The following is a 21,846-nucleotide window of genomic DNA, read 5'->3' on the forward strand; positions in this document are numbered from 1 at the left end:
ACTCTCTACATGTCACATTGTGCCGTTTACCTGTAAGTGCACGCAAACAGATTTATGCATGACTAAGAGGAACTCAGTCTATGACTGGCTGGCTTAACGAACTATATCCGGAGATCTTCCTGTGATACCACTTTGGCCAGTAGGGCAATGCTAATGCTAATGTAAGCTAGCCCTTCGCAGGATGTAGGATTCTTGCCCAAGCTTTACAATTTAAACAACTGTGTTACCTCTTCCATTGAAACAAAACTGTAGCGTTTTTTGCTTCAGTTGGTTGTAAATCACTGTAGCACTCATCATTCACAAGAGATGGCAGGTAGCCTGAAAAACGTGCAAACCAACAGTGTAACAATGGCTAAACAAGTCTTTGTGAGATGACACTAGGGGATGTCATCGACACTTACTGTTTTATGTATCACAAGTACCACAAGAAACAGACAATACAAAAATTCTTCAGAAGTGGCCGAAACGACATGGTTATAGTGGAAACAAACGATTTTATCCTGGATCAGGAATTTTTATGACAGTTAGTACCTCTCAGCATACACTGCCTGACAAAAAATGAAGCAACAAGGGCACATGTTTAGATGTGAATACAACCTTGTACACATGCTCACCATTGGTCTGTATGCAAATGGTTAGTGTTGCAATTTTCTGTGATTGGTAGAATGACCATTGTTCTACATCAGTATTGTGTACGTTTGGTGTTATCAGGTGTGCTGTGCTATATGAGGGGACTCAAGTACGTCCGATGTTGAGTGACCACTGTGAATAACATCGAGACGCAGCATATTTGTATGAGACTACGTTATCACATGAGAGACCTCACTGTGGGTCTCCACTTGACCAGCTCGTCGAATTGTGCAGCATCAAGATTTGTGGGACATCTGCCTTTCAAGTTCAGGCCGACCGACCGAATCTGCCTTGTGAAAAGGAGGGTGACCGTATTCCGCACCATCCAACAAGTGATAGACTTCATGCAACATTCTGTGTCATTCTACACCATTCGTCAGAGGATAGCAGTAGGTGGTCTAGGGAATTATGATCCCATCACAACACACCCAGCTGCATTAGTAGTAGCGTCATGATTGGGAAAGATGTATTGCTGACGAATATTCTCGCATTTTTTACAGTAGTGAATCGTGGTACTGCACCGCCTTCAATAACCGTCGACGACGGGTTTGAAGCGACTTGGGAGGAGGTTCCATTCTTTCCATGTTTCGGGAAGGCACAACGGTGTTGCTCCTGGCGTCATAGTCTGGGGAACCTTGCGGTATAACCTCAGGTCACCACTGGCAGAGAATGTGGGAGGACTGGCATATGCCCTGTGAACCCAAATGTTACCTCTCATCTGACAGTATAACGATGCTTTTTTTCAACAGTACAATGCTCTTACACATGTGGCACATGTCTATATGAACTCTCCAATTGATGCTGAGGTGCTCCTGTGACCAGCTAGATCGTCAGATCTGTCCCAGATGTAACATGTGTGGGAGTAGCTCGATCATAAATTCGATTCCGGAGGCAATATCCGGGATATCAAGGACAAGGTAACAACACTGGTGGGCCAGCTGGCCACAGGAGAGGATACAACGGATTTATAAAACCCTTCCCAAAAAAATTACTGCATGCACCCTGGAGAGAAGAGGTACAACATCATACAGATAAGTGGGTTCATATGCCCAACTTCTTTGTAAATTTGACTGGGTTCTGTAATTTCTGAAACAAAAATCACATACCCTCTCAACCCATGAATTTTCATTGTGTTTCCTCCTCCACTTCTGAGTGCTTGACTTTGTTTGTCGGGCAGTGGAGATCGGCTGTTGCCAAATGGTCTGACTCGATTGACACAGTAATTTTAGTCGCAATACAGATGTTTGAAATCTCCAATCCACGGCAGGTGGAGGAGGGCGCCAGCAGGCAAGTGTGAGAGGTGTGTGAGCGCTCTCACGGGCCGTATTGTTTACCTGTGAGCAGTACGACACAGAGTGCACCCAGGAGGCCGACCAGCGCCAGACAGGCGACGCTGGACCACCGGCGCCCGAAGTGGGTCCCGCAGTAGTGCTGCAGCAGCACAGACGCCGCCTGCGCCATGGCCTGAGCAGACACCGCCACCAGCGGGTTCACGCTGATGATGCCCACGCTCAGTACCAGTGCTAACATCGTCATCCAGCACAGGGACCTGTCAACATATGGGACGCTTCTGTATCCTCTCAGAAAGGACGTACTTTAGAACAGACACAAACTCAGCTTCTACACCAAAGTCAGCAATTAGCAGCAGCAGCATTTAAACCAGACTGAATCAGATAGTCATTATCAAACATCTGGGCCCATCTGTGACGCAGCAGTATTTACCGCTATAGGCTCACGAATCCCTGTCCACACCTGGGCTCCCGGAAGCTTGGACAACTCCACACTTTGCCACCATCTTCGGAGCACAACACGATGGACCAGCCATCCATCTCCCTCCCATGCCCCTGAGATGTCAATGGAGGACCTCTTCAGTTCGGATCACTGCAACACATTGCAGTCAGTTGTTACACACAGCTACCACCGCTGGGCTGTCCATACTTCCGTCGTGGAGTAAGAACCTCCTGTCAACACAGCACCAGTGGCAGCAGGGTGCATGTTCAGCAGCCGGAGACTCTGTGATGTGGTAATGACGTCGCGTGCCATTGTCGCTCGCAGTTTCCTAGAGCCCTGATTGTAAACGAACATCAATAAATAAGTTGTAGCCGCAGCTGGACCTTCTTCTGCTGTACATCGCAGGCCGGCCGAACTGGCCGCGCGGTTCTGGCGCTGCTATCTGGAACCGCGAGACCGCTACGGTCGCAGGTTCGAATCCTGCCACGGGCATGGATGTGTGTGATGTCCTTAGGTTAGTTAGGTTTAACTAGTTCTAAGTTCTAGGGGACTAATGACCTCAGCAGTTGAGTCCCATAGTGCTCAGAGCCATTTGAACCATTTTTTTGTACATCGCATCATCCTACAGCAGTGAGTCCCTGTCCACAACCAGCCATCTTCGAAATAAAATTGTAAGCGATGGTGCATAAGCCAGCCACCCTTCGGACCATAACGACTGGTGTCAGAAGCAGTGTTGAGGATGAGGATGGATGACAACAGGAAGGCAGCACCTGGATGCTTGTTGATGCAATCTGACACAGAAATGCAGGTAAATTCCGAATTTATAGCTGTTTTCGGCCTGTGTGGCCGTTTCCCTAACGTTTCTCTTTCCTTTTTATTTTATTTTTGGGTAATTGGTATACTAGTATTTATTATTAAACATTCAATATAGCTCAAGACGTTTCAGCTCAGAGTGCGATTCAGCAGTTGAGAGATGAAGTTGCTCAGGTGCAGATGGAATTGGGACAGTTAACGGAGGGAAGGAGGAAACCATCCTTTCTGAGGCACCTAGCTTTGACGCCGACAGCGCTTCATTGGTCATCTCACTTTCTCGTAAATTAGAAGACAATGTCTTTGTGACATCTTGGATATTCGGGAATCCAGCCAGATGTTCGCGTCGTTCTCGCACGATATTTCAACAGCGTGCCTCAGGTGCTACCTGAGACTGGTCCTTGGATCGATCGATTCCAGTATTTATATCTGGAAGGAGCTGGGCGTTCCCTAATCGGTCTGCGCCGAGTCGAGTGTTCCGTCAGTGGTCCGCGCCCGCCAGACTCGGCGCCGAGCCAATGGGCTCCAAATCCCCGCCAATCGCCTAATCACCTGGATTCTCATGTAACTCAGCACTTTGCCTTTTGTGAGCATTCAGCCGTCACCGCGTCCAGTGAGGGGTCAACAGAGGACTTCTTCCTTCTGAACGCTGGAACGTGACACCACTAGAAGTACATACAGGTACCACTATCAGACCACCCAAGCTTTGACCGGTGAATACGAGCAGTAGTGTCAGTGGAGTGTGTGGTCAATAACCAGAACCTGACTAAACTTTGCCTGTCATCAATCACTTGCAGTTTCCAGGATGCACGACTGGAAACAAACAACAATTAAAAATGTATATATTTGCAGACTGAAGTGATGAATGAAAATCTGAACTAAGGCCCAGATTCGAACCCAGTTCTCCTCCTCACTAAGAATATGCGGTAACCGCTATGCCACCGAGGCACAATGGCTTTGCACAACTCCTCGTGCTACTCTAGACGCCTCCCTCCTCAGTCCAAATTCCCACCCATGCCACAGCCAACTTGGTATTCCCTCTACACTTGAACAGCATTACAGAGGCTTTGCAACTGTATTGCAGTAGTGCCTCAGCATTGGGCTACCTTGCTGGCTAAGCTGCTTGGCAAGCACGAAAATAAGCAGCAGAAATATTCGCATTGTGGAGGTGGGCATTACCTTGCTAGAATCTAAGCCCAGAATGGATTGCTCTCAAGGGCCACAAAACAGGGAGTAGACTTTCGTCCATGTTCCACTGTGCTGTAATGGTGCTGGGGTTGAAAGGAAAGGGGTCCTGCTACGAAATCAAATGGCACCTCAGACCATCACTCCTGGTTGTCGGACTGCATGGGGTGACAATCAGGTTGGTATCCCAGCAGTGTCCAAGATGTCTCCAGTCACGGCTTCGGCCTAGAATCTTATCGACTGAACTAGAACTGTCCTCAGTGATCACCTTCACTTCGAACTGAGCCCAGATGACCAGCGAAGATGTGTATGGAGGGACCCCAGAGAGCAGATGGATACCACCAACATGATTGTCACCCATCATATGGCCTGACAACAGGAGTGATGGTCTGGACTGCCATTTCTTTTCATAGGATGAGCCCTTTGGTTGTCGTCCATGGCACCCTTATAGCACAAAGTTATGTCGACGATATTGTACCTCCCATTTTGTTGTCCTTCGTGCCTGAGCTTCCACTTCAGCCAGACAATACTCTTCGTGGTTGACAAGTGCCAGCAAGGTCTCCTGATCTCCCCTACAGTTAAGAACTTTTCGAGCAATTTGGGCATGGCCCTGTAACCAGTTCGGGATTTTGACAATCTAATGCACCAGTTGGACAGAATTTGGCACAGTGAACTCAGGAGCACATCCAGCTAACTATCGATGCCAAACCGGTTCATGAATGACTGCCCAACAGGTCGAATCACCAGACTAACGCACAAAATTTTCGGTTAGGGTGCATGGGGCAACCTCGGTACTGTTCCTGCGGTCATACGAAACTGCACCCCAGGTCATATATTCAGGTGTAGGTCCCGTGTGTCTAGAACGCAGACAGGTTGGCTGCAGTTCCTGAACTGGCCTCCTTCTGACCAACACACGGCCATCACTGTTACCGAGGCAGAACAAGCTTTCATCAGAAAACATAACAGACCTTCAACCTATCCTCCAAGGAGCTCTCGCTTGATACCACCGAAGTAGCAAATAGCACTCCGTCTTCAGGCCACAAGTGGCCCATCGGGACCATCCGACCGCCGTGTCATCCTCAGTTGAGGATGCGGATAGGAGGGGCATGGGGTCAGCACACCGCTCTATCAGACTTTATGATGGTTTTCTTTGACCGGAGCCGCTACTATTCGGTCGAGTAGCTCCTCAGTTTGCATCACGAGACTGAGTGCACCCCGGAAAAACGGCAACAGCGCATGGCGGATGGATGGTGCCGGCCACGCCCGACAGCACTTAACTTTGGTGATCTCACGGGAACCGGTGTATCTACTGCGGCAAGGCCGTTGCCGAAGTAGCAAACGGCGGTAGTTTAGGGCCAGTGGAATGCACGGTACAGGGCATCTGGCACGGAACTGTCCTTGAAGTAATCGATTTGTAAGGTTCGTTGTGTCACTGTGGTGCCAACTACTGCTCATACTACTGCTGCTGCAGATGCAGTACAATTCGCCAGCGCCATACGCTGAACGTGATGGTTTCACTCTCGGTGGTGTTAAGTGGCCATCCGGTATCAGATCATCGTGTGACCGTACAATCGCGTGATCACCGCTGCCAGCAATAATGTACAGTGGCTGAATTCCTACCAGGAACATCCACCTTCTCATAGCCATGTTACACGACGTGCTTCAAATTCAGTGAAGTGTTGACTATGCGGTCTTTGTCGTCTTAAAGGCATTCTCGACTAACAACTCACTACGTCCAATATCAAATATAACTAGCGCTCACGACCGTTACATCGTGTAATTAAAACAAAACTGATTTGCATTCTCATAGTCCGCAGCTCGTGGTCGTGCGGTAGCGTTCTCGCTTCCCAAGCCCGAGTCCCCGGGATCGATTCCCGGCGGGGTCAGGGATTTTCTCTGCCTCGTGATGACTGGGTGTTGTGTGCTGTCCTTAGGTTAGTTAGGTTTAAGTAGTTCTAAGTTCTAGGGGACTGATGACCATAGATGTTAAGTCCCGTAGTGCTCAGAGCCATTTGCATTCTCATAGTTGGCACTACTAGGGCCACTCTGAAGCGACTGGGGCGAAATTTGTATAGACTTCATCTTTCAGATGTAGAAACACGCCTACTGGCTTTCGTTTATGTCGCACAACACTTTCTTGGTGTTGTGATAATTTTTTCCGTCAGTGGATATTTGGAATTGCGTTAAATGTTTGCGTAGTGTTTATCACATTCCATTGTGATTTCTGTGTATAAGGTTTTCTCTTTACCTGCAACGAATGCGATGACGCAATCGATATATCGCACTCGACAAAGCCCGCGGCGCGGGATTAGCCGAGCGGTCTAGGGCGCAGGAGTCATGGACTGGTCCCGGCGGAGGTTCGAGCCTCCCTCGGGCATGGATGGGTGTGTTTGTCCTTAGGATAATTTAGGTTAAGTAGTCTGTAAGTTTAGGGACTGATAACCTTAGCAGTTAAGTCCCACAGGATTTCACACAAATTTGAACATTTTTTAACAAAGCCCAAGAATTATGTTCACACGTTCACCTCTTTCGTGGAGCGGCCTTATCTGTACAGTCTAGTGCACACAGAGTGACGTGATGCATAGTCATACAGCTCGCTTTACGTTCGCCAAGTGGTCGGCCGAACGTTTATATGACTGTCATTTCCAGGTTTTGCCGCTACGTTTGGTAAGGCAACTTGATCTCTTGAATCGCTGTATGGGCACATCTAGGTAACGATTCATTATGAGGCTGTTGGAAGTGTGAGCTGATTAACTTATTCGTTAAGATCCTATTGCTTTTAGCCTAATTTATTGATGTGTTTCACTGCAGGCGACCTCATGGTATTGAAACCCACGAAAGAGGTGGTGATAGAAGAAATGTGTTCCATTTCATTTGTGGAAGTTTTCGTTAATCGTTAATATTGCGATACATTGCGGTATCAGAATGAATTACATCTCTTATTCTAACATTGGCAGCTCAAAGAGGTAATTCACATTTGTGGCAAAGATCACAGCTAATGTGGCTTTATGAAAGTAACGATAACATTACGAGGAACTATATGTTAAACACTCACGCTTCACATGATCTAAAGAAAAAGACTGGATGAGAGATACACGCGAACGACTCATGGCAGTGATGTTCAGTCGCTGTCACATTCAACACTGGGAAATAATAAGGAGTGACCAGTAAAGCAATCGAATTGAGCAAGTACGCTTGTCGAGAGTTACAATTTTACCTCGGCAAGTGCTGCGGTCTTATGACTATAGCTGTGACTGACCTCGTATGGGGATTATGGATTTGTAAGTTAACTTCTCTAGAAAAGTTCGCAATTTGGTACTTCTGTGTCGACCGGACAACACACAGCCAGGGCAAAAGCACCACAGGCGCAAAGAGCGAGCAGGTGCCAGTGACGTAGAGATTCGCCACTTGCACAAATTCCACCAGCGCCACGGGCGGCGCTGAGGATGAAGACATCGACTTCGCCTCGGCCAATTGCCGGCCGAGTACAATCCGCCAATGACCAGACGACAACGGACAGAATCCTATTCGGAAGACAGAAGAGCAGCTCTCGCCGACTGTGTTACAGATCATCTTCTAGGGCTGGCTTAGACACGGAACGTCGTATAGTGAATGAACTCTTAAGAAGTGAACAGACAGTAGCTGTAAATTGCATTAGCTGTGTACTGTGAAGTTTACCCACGATTATTTTCACTTAGTCATTGAGGGCCTTTTTTGTCTTATATTATATGCAGTGTTCGAGACTTAATCATTCAACAACTCACAAAGATAAGTAAACCTTTCAACTCATTTGTGTGACTTTGCTACTAATTTGTTGGAGTATTGTAGAACCTTCGTTCTCCTACCCTGTTACGTGACCTTGAGGCATAGCTGCATTACAGTGGCAGGGAGAAATTGCCTTAGCGGTGTACTGCGCCGCAAGCCGTTTCACGAACCCACAAAGTCACCCTCCACAGCAGTAGCGACGAGGCTTTACAAAACTGGCGACGAGGGTTTACAAAAGATACCTCCCATCGCACCCAACGGCTTATTTGCATCATGAGAAACGAAGCAGTGTGGAAGAATCTCTGGCTTCAGCCACGTAAGTTAACTGTGTCTCAGTGGAGAAACAAAATGTCTAAACTGGCGTCCTACACTGACGTACCAAACAACTGTGCCCAACAAAACAAGCTCTTAGAACACATCAGAATGCCGCCATTTTATTTAAATACCTGTCTAGAATAACTGATGACCGATATTAATATTGCTGCTCTTGTTCTCGAACTTAATCAAGAATGCGCACTTACTTACATTAACTGAAATTCATGAGCTTGTAGGTTTTACACTACTGGCCATTAAAATTGCTACACCAAGAAGAAATGCAGGTGATAAACGGGTATTTGTTGGACAAATATATTATACTAGAACTGACATGTGATTACATTTTAACGCAATTTGGGTGCATAGATCCTGAGAAATCAGTACCCAGAAAAACTACGTCTGGCCGTAATACCGGCCTTGATACGCCTCGGCATTGAGTCAAACAGAGCTTGGATGGCGTGTACAGGTGCAGCTGCCCATGCTGCTTCAACACGATACCACAGTTCATCAAGAGTAATGACTGGCGTATTGTGACGAGCCAGACGTTTTCAATTGGTGAGAAATCTGGGGAATTTGCTGGCCAGGGCAGCAGTCGAACATTTTCCGTATCCAGGAAGGCCCGCACATGACCTGCAACATGCGGTCGTGCATTATTCTGCTGAAATTTAGGGTTTTGCATGACTCGAATGAAGGGTGGAGCCACGTCAGAGTATCATCTTCCCGTCGGTTAAATTTCGCGTCTGTAGCGCGTCATCTTCGTGGTGTAGTAACGTTAATGGCCAGTAGTGTAAATGAAAAATGTTACTGCACGTCACTCAGGGCAGTGCTGCTACAAAATGGCGCACGACAGACGTATGGGAAACAATCGGCAACTAAACTGAAAAGTTCATGAAAAGATAAACTGTTTGGAAAACAGAAACTGAGCTTAAAGAAATGACCACTACCATGTATGTGACTGCTGAACTTTATTTACTCGAGAGCACAGAGTCAATGAAAACAGTAGAAATAAATCAGCAAACATAAAATGTTCACGGTAGAGCTGGTAATCTTCGCCAAACTTCTAGCAATGCAATTAAGTCGAAAGACGGAATGTTAAACACGAATAATGTATAACTTTTACAAGAGCTTTCCGATCCGAATTCACATCTGAAATTGCGTCAATGATAGCCTTCATCGTTGCTAGGTAACAAAAATTACTCATGCTTTTGTATTCTGCATGTTGGTTCTTTTTCTTCCTACCGCTCCAAACATAGAAAGTCATTCACTGGGTCAATGACTTTATTGCTGCTATTACTGTTTTCTTCTTCGTATTTACTTCAGAACTATTTTATTACGGTTTCAAACCTATCTTTCAAATTCAATTTCCTTCATTCTTTGTTACCCCTACAGATGCCCCCTTCAGACGTCGTTTCATACAACTCGCAGTTCTACATGTTTTTTTCAGAAACCATGCGCGAGATTTTCCTGTTCTCTAGCTCGCTATGTGCAACCTGTGAGGCCTACAGAAAGAATGGAACGAGTCCTGTTTGTAGGAAATGCAATGTAGATAAATTTTGTACTAGGATACGTTTTCGTTGGAGGTCGTAGTTTTCGAGTTGTTCAAGTGAAAGGTACGAAAGAGATCTTGACACGCACCTCCATTCCCACATTCCGTCCCCAACGTTCAGGATTTCTAGTATGTTGTGCATGGCACTCCCTCTAACTACTGCACAAAAATATGCGACTGCAGGAATTATTTCCCAAATTTTACCTTCTTTGGTCTTCACTGCTTGGCCTTATCACGTCACCGTCTTAGTCGAGCACATTGTAAAACTGCCGTTTGTCTAAATTTTACCTAACACTTTTGTGAATTTTCATTGCATAAACTAAACAATTACATCGTTGTCAGGGTTAAGTTTACGTCTGGTCTCCCCGCCCTCCAGGGTTTCATGCCCTAAATCTACATCTACTACATCTACATTTATACTCCGCAAGCCACCCAACGGTGTGTGACGGAGGGCTCTTTACGTGCCACTGTCATTACCTCCCTTTCCTGTTCCAGTCGCGTATGGTTCGCGGGAAGAACAACTGCCGGAAAGCCTATCTAATTTTACATTCGTGATCTCCTCGGGAGGTATAAGTAGGGGGAAGCAATATATTCGATACCTCGTCCAGAAACGCACCCTCTCGAAACCTGGACAGCAATCTGCACCGCGATGCAGAGCGCCTCCCTTGCAGAGTCTGCCACTTGAGTGTGCTAAACATCTCCGTAACGCTATCACGGTTACCAACTAATCCTCTGACGAAACGCGCCGCTCTTCTTTGGACCTTCTCTATCTCCTGTGTCAAACCGACCTGGTACGGATCCCACACTGATGAGCAATACTCAAGTATAGGTCGAACGAGTGTTTTGTAAGCCACCTCCTTTGTTGATGGACTACAGTTTCTAAGGAATCTCCCAATGAATCTCAACCAGGCACTCGCCCTCCCAACCAACAAGTAATTTTATACGATCATTCCACTTCAAATCGTTCCGCACGCATACTCCCAGATATTTTACAGTAGTAACTGCTACCAGTGTTTGTTCCGCTATTATATAATCATCCAATAGAGGATCCTTGTTTCTATGTATTCGCAATACATTACATTTGTCTATGTTAAGTGTCAGTTGCCACTCCCCGCACCAAGTGACTATCCGCTGCAGATCTTCCTGCATTTCGCTGCAATTTTCTAATGGTGCAACTTCTCTGTATACTACAGCACCATCCGCGAAAAGCCGCATGGAACTTCCGACACTATCTACTAGGTCCTCTTGAAATAATATTTCCACGCCTAATGCCACACTTTTACTTGTTGTGATAGATTCGCAAGTGGTGGTACGCTGCATGGTTCCAACGTTGTAGGTAACTGTCTAGAAATGGTTCAGTTATCTCCATTACAAGTGAATACCATGTGTCACAGGAAGATGGACTTGTGATGTAGATTCGTACTCTGGAAACTTAATCCACCATTGTGTATAGAAGAGGAAGTTACAATGATGGACACCTTTAAAACGTGGCACCTCCAGGTACTGTGGCCCATGATTGGTTGGATGGTTCTTATGGTACACTTCGGTTGAGGAAGAATCGCAGCTTTGCGATGTAGTTTTGACAACGTGTACCAGTTGACACGAAAGCTGTAGATTTCATTTTCTTGTGTTTATGAAAACGTGTTAGATTTACAGCAACTCGTGCTCACCTGGCTATGGCGAGCAGGAGGGTGTTCTTGAAGAGGTTCCAGCTGGAGAAGATGGCCAGGTAGCCGACGCGGTCCCGCTTGGCCTTGGCCACGCGGTGCAGCACCTGCAGGGTGAACGGCGGCAGGCTGGAGCCGTTGGTGGCCGCGATCCGTCGCAGCACGCTCAGCGCCTCCTCCTCGCGCCCCCTGCACGTCAGCCAGCGCGGCGACTCGGGGAACCACCTGCAGGAAACCACCTGTCTCGCAATATTTTACGTTATAAACAGAGTAGGAAGACTCGTAGGATTGAAGTTCACGTTTTGCCCCAATCTTTTTCATTCGAGAAGGAGCACTTTGTTAGTTGAAAAAGTTAGAGTAGGTGTAATCCTGAGACTTTTCTGTAGTGTACTGTGTTGTCCAATCCCATATAAAGAAAGAATCTTTTAGTATGTATAATTATGTTCCAGTATAAACTCCTGTCTGGCGAGAGATGGGGGTTGCACCCCTCTACCATCCTCCACGCCTCCAAATCCTTAATCCGTCCCATCCTCTGTTATGCCAGATCCGCCTGGATATCCACCCCCCCCCCCCACCCAAATTCTATAAGTCCCTCCAGATCCTTGAGCGCCACGCACTCCGCCTCGCCTTCCGTATACACCTCCCGTCCCCCACACGGATGCCGGCCGGTGTGGCCGTGCAGTTCTAGGCGCTTCAGTCTGGAACCGCGTGACTGCTATGGTCGCAGGTTCGAATCCTGCCTCGGGCATGGATGTGTCTGCTGTGCTTAGGTTAGTTAGGTTTAAGTAGTTCTAAGTTGTAGGTGACTGATGACCTCAGATGTTAAGTCCTATAGTGCTCAGAGCCATTTGAACCCACACGGATACAACCTAATTCCTTTCCCCCATCTGCTCCTATTCCTCGAACATATCCGCATACTCTACACCTCCCACATCCTCGATCCCCCTCACCCCCTCGTTGCTCCTCTCCTCTACAATCCCCGCCCTCTGCCACATCTTTACTGTTGTGTCCCTCCTACCCTCCATCTCTACACCATTCTTCTCCTTTCCCATGGTGGCTTCTGTCAAATCCCCCTCCCAGATAATGCCCTCTGTCCCTCCATATAAACCTCCTATCAACTCTGATTCCCCCCCCCCCCCACCTTTCCTCTTTCCTGTCCCCGGGTTCCCCCCCTTCCATCCTGTTTTCTCCCCACGTCCCCTCTTCCCCCTCCCCCCCCCCCCCCCCGAGTCCTTCTGTATACCCCTCCTCTGTCATTCCCCACTCCCTGTCACGTCTGCCCAGGACGCACCCCCCTCTTATGGGTCCTTGTCCTCAATCGGCTCCTTTCCCCCCTCCCCCCACTTCGTTCTTTCCTCTCCTTCCCCCCCCCTTTCCTTTACAATCATCTGTCCAGGTTCCCCTCAACTGCCCTCGGCTCTGGTATACTATATTTGTGCCAATTTTTTAGTGCAGTGTTCAAGTGAATGGTCAGTGTTGTTCGCCTTTCCAAAGTGTTGCAAAATTAAACCATGCTGTCACGAGGCGTGAGTTTTATATCTCTTGCGAACAGAAACCGGACTGTCGCCGTGTTTTTCTAATTGTCTGTCTTTTCTTTTACCTGTCTGCTTCATATGTATTTTATCAGCATCATCAACCCTTTGTTCTATGTTTTAAGTTCCACGATTTTCCGCCATTTTACCATTTAAGGCATCGATGTTATTGCCTGCTTTCATTATTTATTATCTTCTTATTTTTAAAACAAATTCTGTAGTCTGAAGAGCGGCGTACTAAGCTGGTGCCTGCCCGCCCCCTTCGCGAGGAATCGAAACCCAACAAAGAAAAAAAAAGTTCTAGTATACTTAATTTCGATTGCAATGATAGTAATCAAGAGCATGTTTCACAGTTAACTGGCAAACTTATACATTAATATCAGTTTTCCTCAGCCATCTGGACCCATCGATGTTTTGCAAGATAAGGAACCATCGGTTTGATGGGCGAATCACATGACGGTGTAAATTAGTAAGGTCTGGAACCAATGGGTTCAAATTTCAGCTGCAAAAATCCCATCGTGTGTTTGAAAGCTCTATTCCGGTGGTCGTGGTCCTGGTGCCGTGACAGGTTGCCGAACTGTAACGCCTGGAAATATAGCCACCCTGTCGGCCAACTCTGCACGAGCTGTAATCTTCCCCACCCTCAGTAATGTTGGCTATAGGCACTACGTTCTCGCAGAGTACACACACAGTGCTGTGCTATTTCTGTGTTCATAAAACCATGGAGAGACGCTCACCAGCCCTAGCCCCTCTCCCACTCTGCTGCAGACCTCTGAAGGTACTTCTTCAAGTGGTTCAAATGACTCTGAGCACTATGGGACTCAACATCTGAGGTCATCAGTTCCCTAGAACTTAGAACTACTTAAAACGAACTAAACTAAGGACACCACACTCATCCATGCCCGAGGCAGAATTCGAATCTGCGACGAGAGCGGTCTACATCTACATCTACATCCACACTCCGCAAGCCACCTGACGGCGTGTGGCGGAGGGTACCTTGAATACCTCTATCGGTTCTCCCTTCTATTCCAGTCTCGTATTGTTCGTGGAAAGAAGGATTGTCGGTATGCCTCTGTGTGGGCTCTAATCTCTCTGATTTTATCCTCATGGTCCCTTCACAGATATACGTAGGAGGGAGCAATATACTGCTTGACTCCTCGGTGAAGGTATGTTCTCGAAACTTCAACAAAAGCCCCTACCGAGCTACTGAGCGTCTCTCCTGCAGAGTCTTCTACTGGAATTTATCTATCATCTCCGTAACGCTTTCGCGATTACTAAATGATCCTGTCACGAAGCGCGCTGCTCTCCGTTGGATCTTCCCTATCTCTTCTATCAACCCTATCTGGTACGGTTCCAACACTGCTGGGCAGTATTCAAGCAGTGTGGGAACAAGCGTACTGTAACTTACTTCCTTTGTTTTCGGATTGCATTTCCTTAGGATTCTTCCAACGAATCTCAGTCGGGCATCTGCTTTACCGACGATCAACTTTATATGATCATTCCATTTTAAATCACTCCTAATGCGTACTCCCAGATAATTTATGGAATAAGGGATGTTTCTTTCTATGTATTCGCGGCGCATTACACTTGTCTACATGAGATTCAATTGCCTTTCCCTGAACCATGCGTCAATTCGCTGCAGTTCCTCCTGCATTTCAGTACAATTTTCATTTGTTACAACCTCTCGATATACCACAGCATCATCCGCAAAAAGCCTCAGTGAACTCCCGATGTCATCCACAAGGTCATTTAAGTATATTGTGAATAGCAACGGTCCCACTACACTCCCCTGCGACACACCCGAAATCACTCTTACTTAGGAAGACTTCTCTGCATTGAGAATGACATGCTGCGTTCTGTTATCTAGAAACGCTTCAATCACACAATTGGTCTGATAGTCCATATGCTCTTACTTTGTTCATTAAACGACTGCGGAGAACTGTATCGAACGCCTTGCGGAAGTCAAGAAACACGGCATCTACCTGGGAACCCGTGTCTATGGCCCTCTGAGTCTCGTGGAAGAATAGCGCGACCGGGATTTCACACGATCGTCTTTTTCGAAACCCATGCTGATTCCTACAGAGTAGCCGAACGCGGTGGTCTAGCGGTTCTAGGCGCTCAGTCCGGAACCGCGGGACTTCTACGGTCGCAGGTTCGAATCCTGCCTCGGGCATGGATGTGTGTGATGTCCTTAGGTTAGTTTGGTTTAAGTAGTTCTAAGTTCTAGGGGACTGATGACCACAGATGTTAAGTCCCATAGTGCTCAGAGCCATTTTTCCTACAGAGTAAATTTCTAGTCTCCAGAAAAGTCATTATACTTGAACATAATACGTGTTCCAAAACTCTACAACTGACCGACGTTAGAGATATAGGTCTATAGTTCTTTACATCTGTTCGGCGTCCCTTCTTGAAAACGGGGATGACCTGTGCTCTTTTCCAATCCTTTGGAACGCTACGATCTTCTAGAGCGGTCGCCCGGTTCCAGACTGAAGCGCGGTACTTCTTCCGTAAACATGGAATGTGTCTTGCTTGGACTTGGATCAATAGCTGTGAGACTGTATTGCGATACTCGGCTTCATTCCAGGATTCTTCACTGCTTTTGCTGCGAGATGCCAGTGTCACGTATCCTCCATTACTGACATAAGCATCTTCGCGCTCTCCCCGTTTGCATCCATATCTGATATTTCTCATGACCAGACAGGCTCTCCCTTGTTGAGAGAAAAAAAAAAAACGCTCTGAACACTACGCAACTTGACATCTGTGGTCATCAGTCCCCTAGAACTTAGAACTACTTAAACCTAACTGATCTAAGGACATCACACACATCCATGCCCGAAACCGGATTCGAGCCTGCGACCGGAGCGGTCACGCGGTTCCTTACTGAAGCGCCTAGAACCGCACGACCACACCGGCATAGAACAGTTGTTTTTCTCTAAACAGATAAATGGTTCGGTGGCCAGTGTAGGCAGCAAACTGCTAGTGATGCTGCTGTGTACAGGAATGTGTCCAAGCTGAGTTCCTGTAGAAGGACAGGAGATGACTTTCACAAGATTTCTGGTTGGTATAATGAAGGACAGCTAGCTCTAAATACAGGAGTAGTAGCGTGAGCTTAACAAAATCACCTCGTTAAAATTCAGGGGCGTAACGTTACAAAGAAATTTGAAATACTTGCGGACCCGGCGAACTCTGTTCCGCCTTAATGTCTGCTCTGATCACGACTTTGTAGTCATTATTTGGCATGCGCCCTAAAGCACCCCTGAACAGCCTGACCAACCCATGATGTTCATGAAGTAGTTGCTGCAAATCTTGAAGAGTTGCTCTTTTCATTGCTGCTTTGATCTATTGACGTCGATCAAGTTGTTCTTCCAAGTTGCCCATGAAGTATATGTGTAAAAATTTATGCTGTGCATCTTCGAGAGGTAGCAATGATCCAATTCGATGGTGAATCTGTCCTTGTATCTACAAAATAAAATATTATTTATAAACACATTTTTTAGAGTTAGCAAACATAATACGTACGAATAAGTATAGTAAGTAATTCTTCTACTATGTGCAAGTAAAAAATAAATAAATAAATACCTTGAATGTCGGATTAAATCCTCGTTCTTCGATACTGTCTGCCCCAAATGAGGTCATTTGGAAACAACCATTGTATTTATGGGTGTTTAAAAAAAATGACGTGATTCGGGCGTTTCGCCAGAAAGCAATGAACGCAATGGCTCAGGTGGCGGAGTCAATAATGGCAGTTTCACTTTCCAACTAAGGCAGCACAATCCGTGCGTTTCCCCGGAAAACTTCAATGCGCCACAATACTCGCAAACAACGTCCATCGGCCCAATGCAAACGCAAGGATGCAAGCAGTAATCAGTGCTGCAATCGTATCAAAACGCTTAACGCAAATGGATTCAAATCATCACGTGATAAATCTCTTCTTGTGCGTCGAAAATTATCTACATGTTGATCTCTGTTGTTCGCTCGACGATTTCGCATTGCCAACCGAGCCGTTTCACGGGCTGCCACACTTTGCTCTTGTGACTGATAAGCACGAAGTCGAGCCGTACTAACGCGGCGCTCTTCACGGGCAATTTGTTGTTCTTATTCAGTCCTTTCATTCGCAATGTTTTGTATCCTTCTTGCATTACGGCTTTGTCGAGAAATATTCGATCGTCTTGGTCGCGGTATTGTTAATGGTGATTCAAAGAAAATACAAATTATTTCTTTAAATTTTTAATTAATGATCTATACTAATACTTAACCACAGACGTTTAGCTGTCATTTCCGTTTTGTTATTCCATGTCAGTTGTCTTTTTGTTATACGACGTTTTATGGAGACGTTTAGCTGGCATTTGCGTTTTGTTACTCCATGAAAGATGTGTTTTTGTTATACCACGTTTTATAGCGGTCGAAGGGGATGAGCGTATCCTATGACCGTCTCCTGGTTCTAAGATACCTCTCCACCAATTTTCAACCAAATCGGTCCAGACGTTCTTGAGTTATAAATAGTGTAACTAACACGACTTTCTTTTATGTATATAGATAACGTCTATGTAGGGATTGAGATAGTGAAGCCGAATGGTAAACTTGAGTTTACTGGGAGAATTTTGAGAAAGTGTAGCTCATTTGTAAATGAGTTCGCATACAGAATAATAGTCAATCTCTTACTCAGTACTGCTGGAATGTTTGGATTAAGCACGAGGTTGTATTAAAGAAAGACATTGAACCAGTTCAGAGGCGAGTTGCTAGATTTCTTATTGGTAGCTTCAAACACCACACAGGTATTATGGACATGCTTCAGGAACGCAAGTGGAAATCTCTGGAGGGAAGGCGACGATCTTTTCAAGGAACACTACTGAGAAAATTTAGAGACCTGGCAATTGAAGCTGACTGCAGAACGATTGTGCTGTCGCTAACATACATCTCATGTTAGAAGCACGGATGTAAGATATGAGAAATTGGTGCTCATATGGAGACATATAGGTCATTTTTCCGTCGCTCTGTTTGCCAGTGGAACAGGAAAGGCAATGACTATTACCGCAATAGGGTACCACCTGCCACGCACCGTATGATGGTCTGTGGAGTCCGTACAATATGTAGATGTAATCCAAATTGGTGTCCTTCATTGGCGTCTGCTCAGTATCTTGTTGATTTCTGAGGCTGTTATATAGCTGGTGTCTGTGTGTGTGTCCTGATCAGTCGGGTGCAGGCAGATTGGTGTGTTGGTCGGAGTCCTCAAACACAGGGTCAAGAGCAGCCACAGATTGGGACGGAGCTGAAGGCTGCTGCCGAAAATCGCTACCGATGGTCGAGCTGTGCGGAGATGTTGAGGAAATTTAGTATGCAATACCGCGGTCGTCACTACGCACTGCTGGAGGACGATGCTGGAGTCTCTTCTGGAGCATGCTGGAGACTGGCACATGCACAGAGGGATGGGTATGTCGCTGTAGTCCTCTGGCGTTTTTGCAGTGGGACGTGCTGCTGTTCTCATACTGAGGAGCGTGTATGAGGAGAGTTGTGATTTTCGAATGTGTCTGGCTGCCTGGAGGACACGTGGGGTACGGTAACCTGCTGGCTGCGTATGTGTTATGTAATGGCAGGTTGCCAGGCGAGTGCTTACACAGATTCTCCACCTTTATTGAGATGGTGAAGCCAGCTAGCCAGAGGCAAGAAGGAGAAAAACAGCGAAACAGTGAAACTTCCAAGAATGGAGAACAGGAGGTGTAAGGAAGTCCGCAAGGTCATAGGACACGACCGCAATGGGAGCACAGTGTGCGGCGAGGGGTGGCAGGGGTGCGGGGGAGGGGGCGATGACTAGACAGAGGCGGCACCAGGCAGGGCCGCACATTAGGCGCAATGTGTGCCTTGGAGCCATCTGTCAGAGGAGAAGGTAAATGTGTGAGTTGGGAATGACCCACACACAGAAAACAAGCGGCCCAGGAAGGTGTGGATAAATCGAGGATAGGGGATGGGGGGGGGGGAGGGTAAGCAGCAAGCAGAAAGAAAGGCAGAATGATGAAAAATGTGGGAGGAGGTCAAATGCTTATGTTAGCACTGTTCGAGAATAGCAGAGTGTTGTCACCATAAGACGGAGAGAGGATGGCAATGGAATGGGAGGATTCTAAGGGCACAAAAATTGAAGGAGAAAGTCTGGAGGAGATGGGAGCATCGAACGGGCTGGCAGTGGTCCACACTGTATACGTATATGTATACCTTATACAAACCCTGTAAACTGACTCGTTTCAATAAAAGAAACGTTAAAAATGTTACTAACTACCTACATAGTCCTTCTCAGTACGAAACTGAAAGAGAATGAGAACAGTGTTCATTGCTGCCAGTTCTTGTCCTCCCCCTCCCCACTCCCTCTCATTCTTCACCTTCCACTCATATACTCACTGCCCCTCCACCTTACCCACCCCCTCAGTCCCACCTCCCCACTCCCCTCACCTCACCCTTCCCCCACTGCTCCATTGCCCTACTTCTACTCCCACAACCATGCCCCCCTCCCCCACCCCTTCAATCCCTCTAACCCTATGACATCATTGATAATGTCATGGATAGTTACCAGATTGCAGCCACGCCTCTGATATTGACTGATTGCCCTATTGCAAAGTGATGGTAAACTGAAGAATGGTAGGAAATTCAAACAGTGCTAGTGTGCTACAGGGTTTTACCCCAGCCAATGATACAACTGTGGAAGTTGGGGTATTATACTAAGTATAAATTGGCCTGAAATTTTAAAAAACGCGGTGGGACATTAATCCGTTAGTGTGAAATTCAAGGGCAGTCTGTGGGACGAGAACCCAATGTGACGATCCGAGGTAGTGACCTGGATATATTAGGACACTCTCTACGATGCCCCAATCAAAGTTGGTGACCAGGGGACACTAGGACGTTCACTATGACGTCATAATCTAAGAAGGAAATCCAAGATGGTGAACAGGGGATCTGAGAACAAATCCAAGATGATTTGTCTAGGGAAAGGAGGACAGCCTTTGTGGTTGGAAGATCACTTGTTCCAAGTTTAAAATGGTGCAGGAATTCACAAAATCATCGGTTTTCCCCATTCTTTACAATTCACTTGTGCTATTATTAAACAATTCTACCAACCCCTTCCATTCCCAACGTTGCAACTCGTAAGTTTGAGACCCAAGAGCTGACCTGTTCTATCTTTAAAACTGAATAGCCCATATTTGGTTGTGAAACACTTGTCACCATCATATGTAGTGATACAGTTGTTAATTTGCACCTTTATTATTGAAAGAAAGAACACAAAGTAGAGAGTTCCTTCGACACTCAGAAATTTCACCACTAGGGCATAGACGGCGTAAAGCCAAATGCTGTTAGTGCCACACCAAGCTGGGTGCAGCTACGCTACCCTCTCTCCACACTTTTAGTTTCCAGTGAGTCCAACATTGGAACCTGTCGTCGTGCCACCAGCATTGTCTAGTGCACCTGATACAAGGAGCAGATACGAAATCAGCACTTTAAATTCATTTCAGACACAGAGTTACCACTATCACTAACGTCTGCACCACTCAAGCCTTGGTATAGTGCAGCTATCAAAGTGGTGTTATACTCAGTAACTTTTCAGCTGACTCCTAAACCTCCAGATGTCAGACACTGAGGTCGGTACCAAACGTCGTATGTCGATAGAGTATCAACGAAAACACCGATTATTTCGTGCTGTGTGCTGTAATCCAGTAGAAGATGTGTAAATGGTAATTAAAAGTAACACCAGAACTCCAGAGTTAGGCAAACAGCATCTGTAATGTCCTAATGTGAAGATCTCTGGTTATCAATATGGTAGCTCAGCGTGTTCGGTCAGAGAGTTAGCTGCCTTGTGTAATAAAATAAAAATGAGTGACTGGATCGAAGATCATCCTGAACAGGCGTCATGGGACGTGCGCCCCGACCAGAAACAACGACCAATAACGAACAAAAAATGATCAAAAAAGAAGGCAAGTGAGCTGGTAGAGTATCAGGTCGTTGTACTAAGGGTCACGAGGTCGAAACCCACTGATGGCGAATTCTTTTTTTAAAGACTACGCGTGAAATTTTAGTACGCGAGAACATTTTTGTGCCTTGTGAAAGGACGTTTCATAGTTCGTAGTAATGTTGTTTTGGCAGTCTGCCTTCGCTACATTAATTGAAAGTAGCAGTCCTATAGAGTACATTGTGTAGATAGGTGTGGTGTTAACTATCCAAATGTACGCTACAGGTTTACTACTTTCAATTAATGAAGCGAAAGCATACTGCCAAAAGAATATAACTACAAACTCCGAGACGTCCTTTTACGTGGCAGAAAAATGTTCTCCCATATAACAATTTCACGCGTGATGTGTTAAATAAAATTGCGATTAGTGCGTCTGGAACTCGGTATCTTTAGCGCAACAATCTGACGCGCTACCAAGTCACCTACCACAGAGTATGTCAGAGATATGGTTTGCCTATACTCTGTTGTATTGGCGTTACTTTTAATAACCGTTTACGCATCTTCTACTGGACGACAGCACACAGTACGAACTAAATCGGTGTTTTGGTTGACAATGTATCGTCACACATCTGAGTGTCTGACATATGTAAATTTGGGTGTGAGTGCAAGTGACAGTAAACACATTGTTGTAGGTATGTCCGCAGACCATGAGTTCAGTGTTGTGGTAATTTTTGA

General features: G+C 46.3%; 1 protein-coding gene across 1 annotated transcript in view; it reads right to left on the bottom strand.

Annotated features, from left to right (window-relative positions):
- The window catches only part of LOC126473481 (solute carrier family 22 member 7-like), a 169,123-nt gene that overhangs the window by 30,215 nt on the left and 117,062 nt on the right, over positions 1-21,846 (bottom strand). Inside the window, exons 6-7 of the mRNA XM_050100556.1 lie at positions 11,653-11,874; positions 1,965-2,179 (exon numbers count right to left, since the gene is read on the bottom strand). Coding sequence (XP_049956513.1) covers positions 1,965-2,179; positions 11,653-11,874 — 437 coding nt within the window. The remainder of the gene's footprint in view (positions 1-1,964; positions 2,180-11,652; positions 11,875-21,846) is intronic.

The sequence above is a fragment of the Schistocerca serialis genome, chromosome 4 (assembly GCF_023864345.2).
Source record: "Schistocerca serialis cubense isolate TAMUIC-IGC-003099 chromosome 4, iqSchSeri2.2, whole genome shotgun sequence".
NCBI lineage: Eukaryota > Metazoa > Arthropoda > Insecta > Orthoptera > Acrididae > Schistocerca > Schistocerca serialis.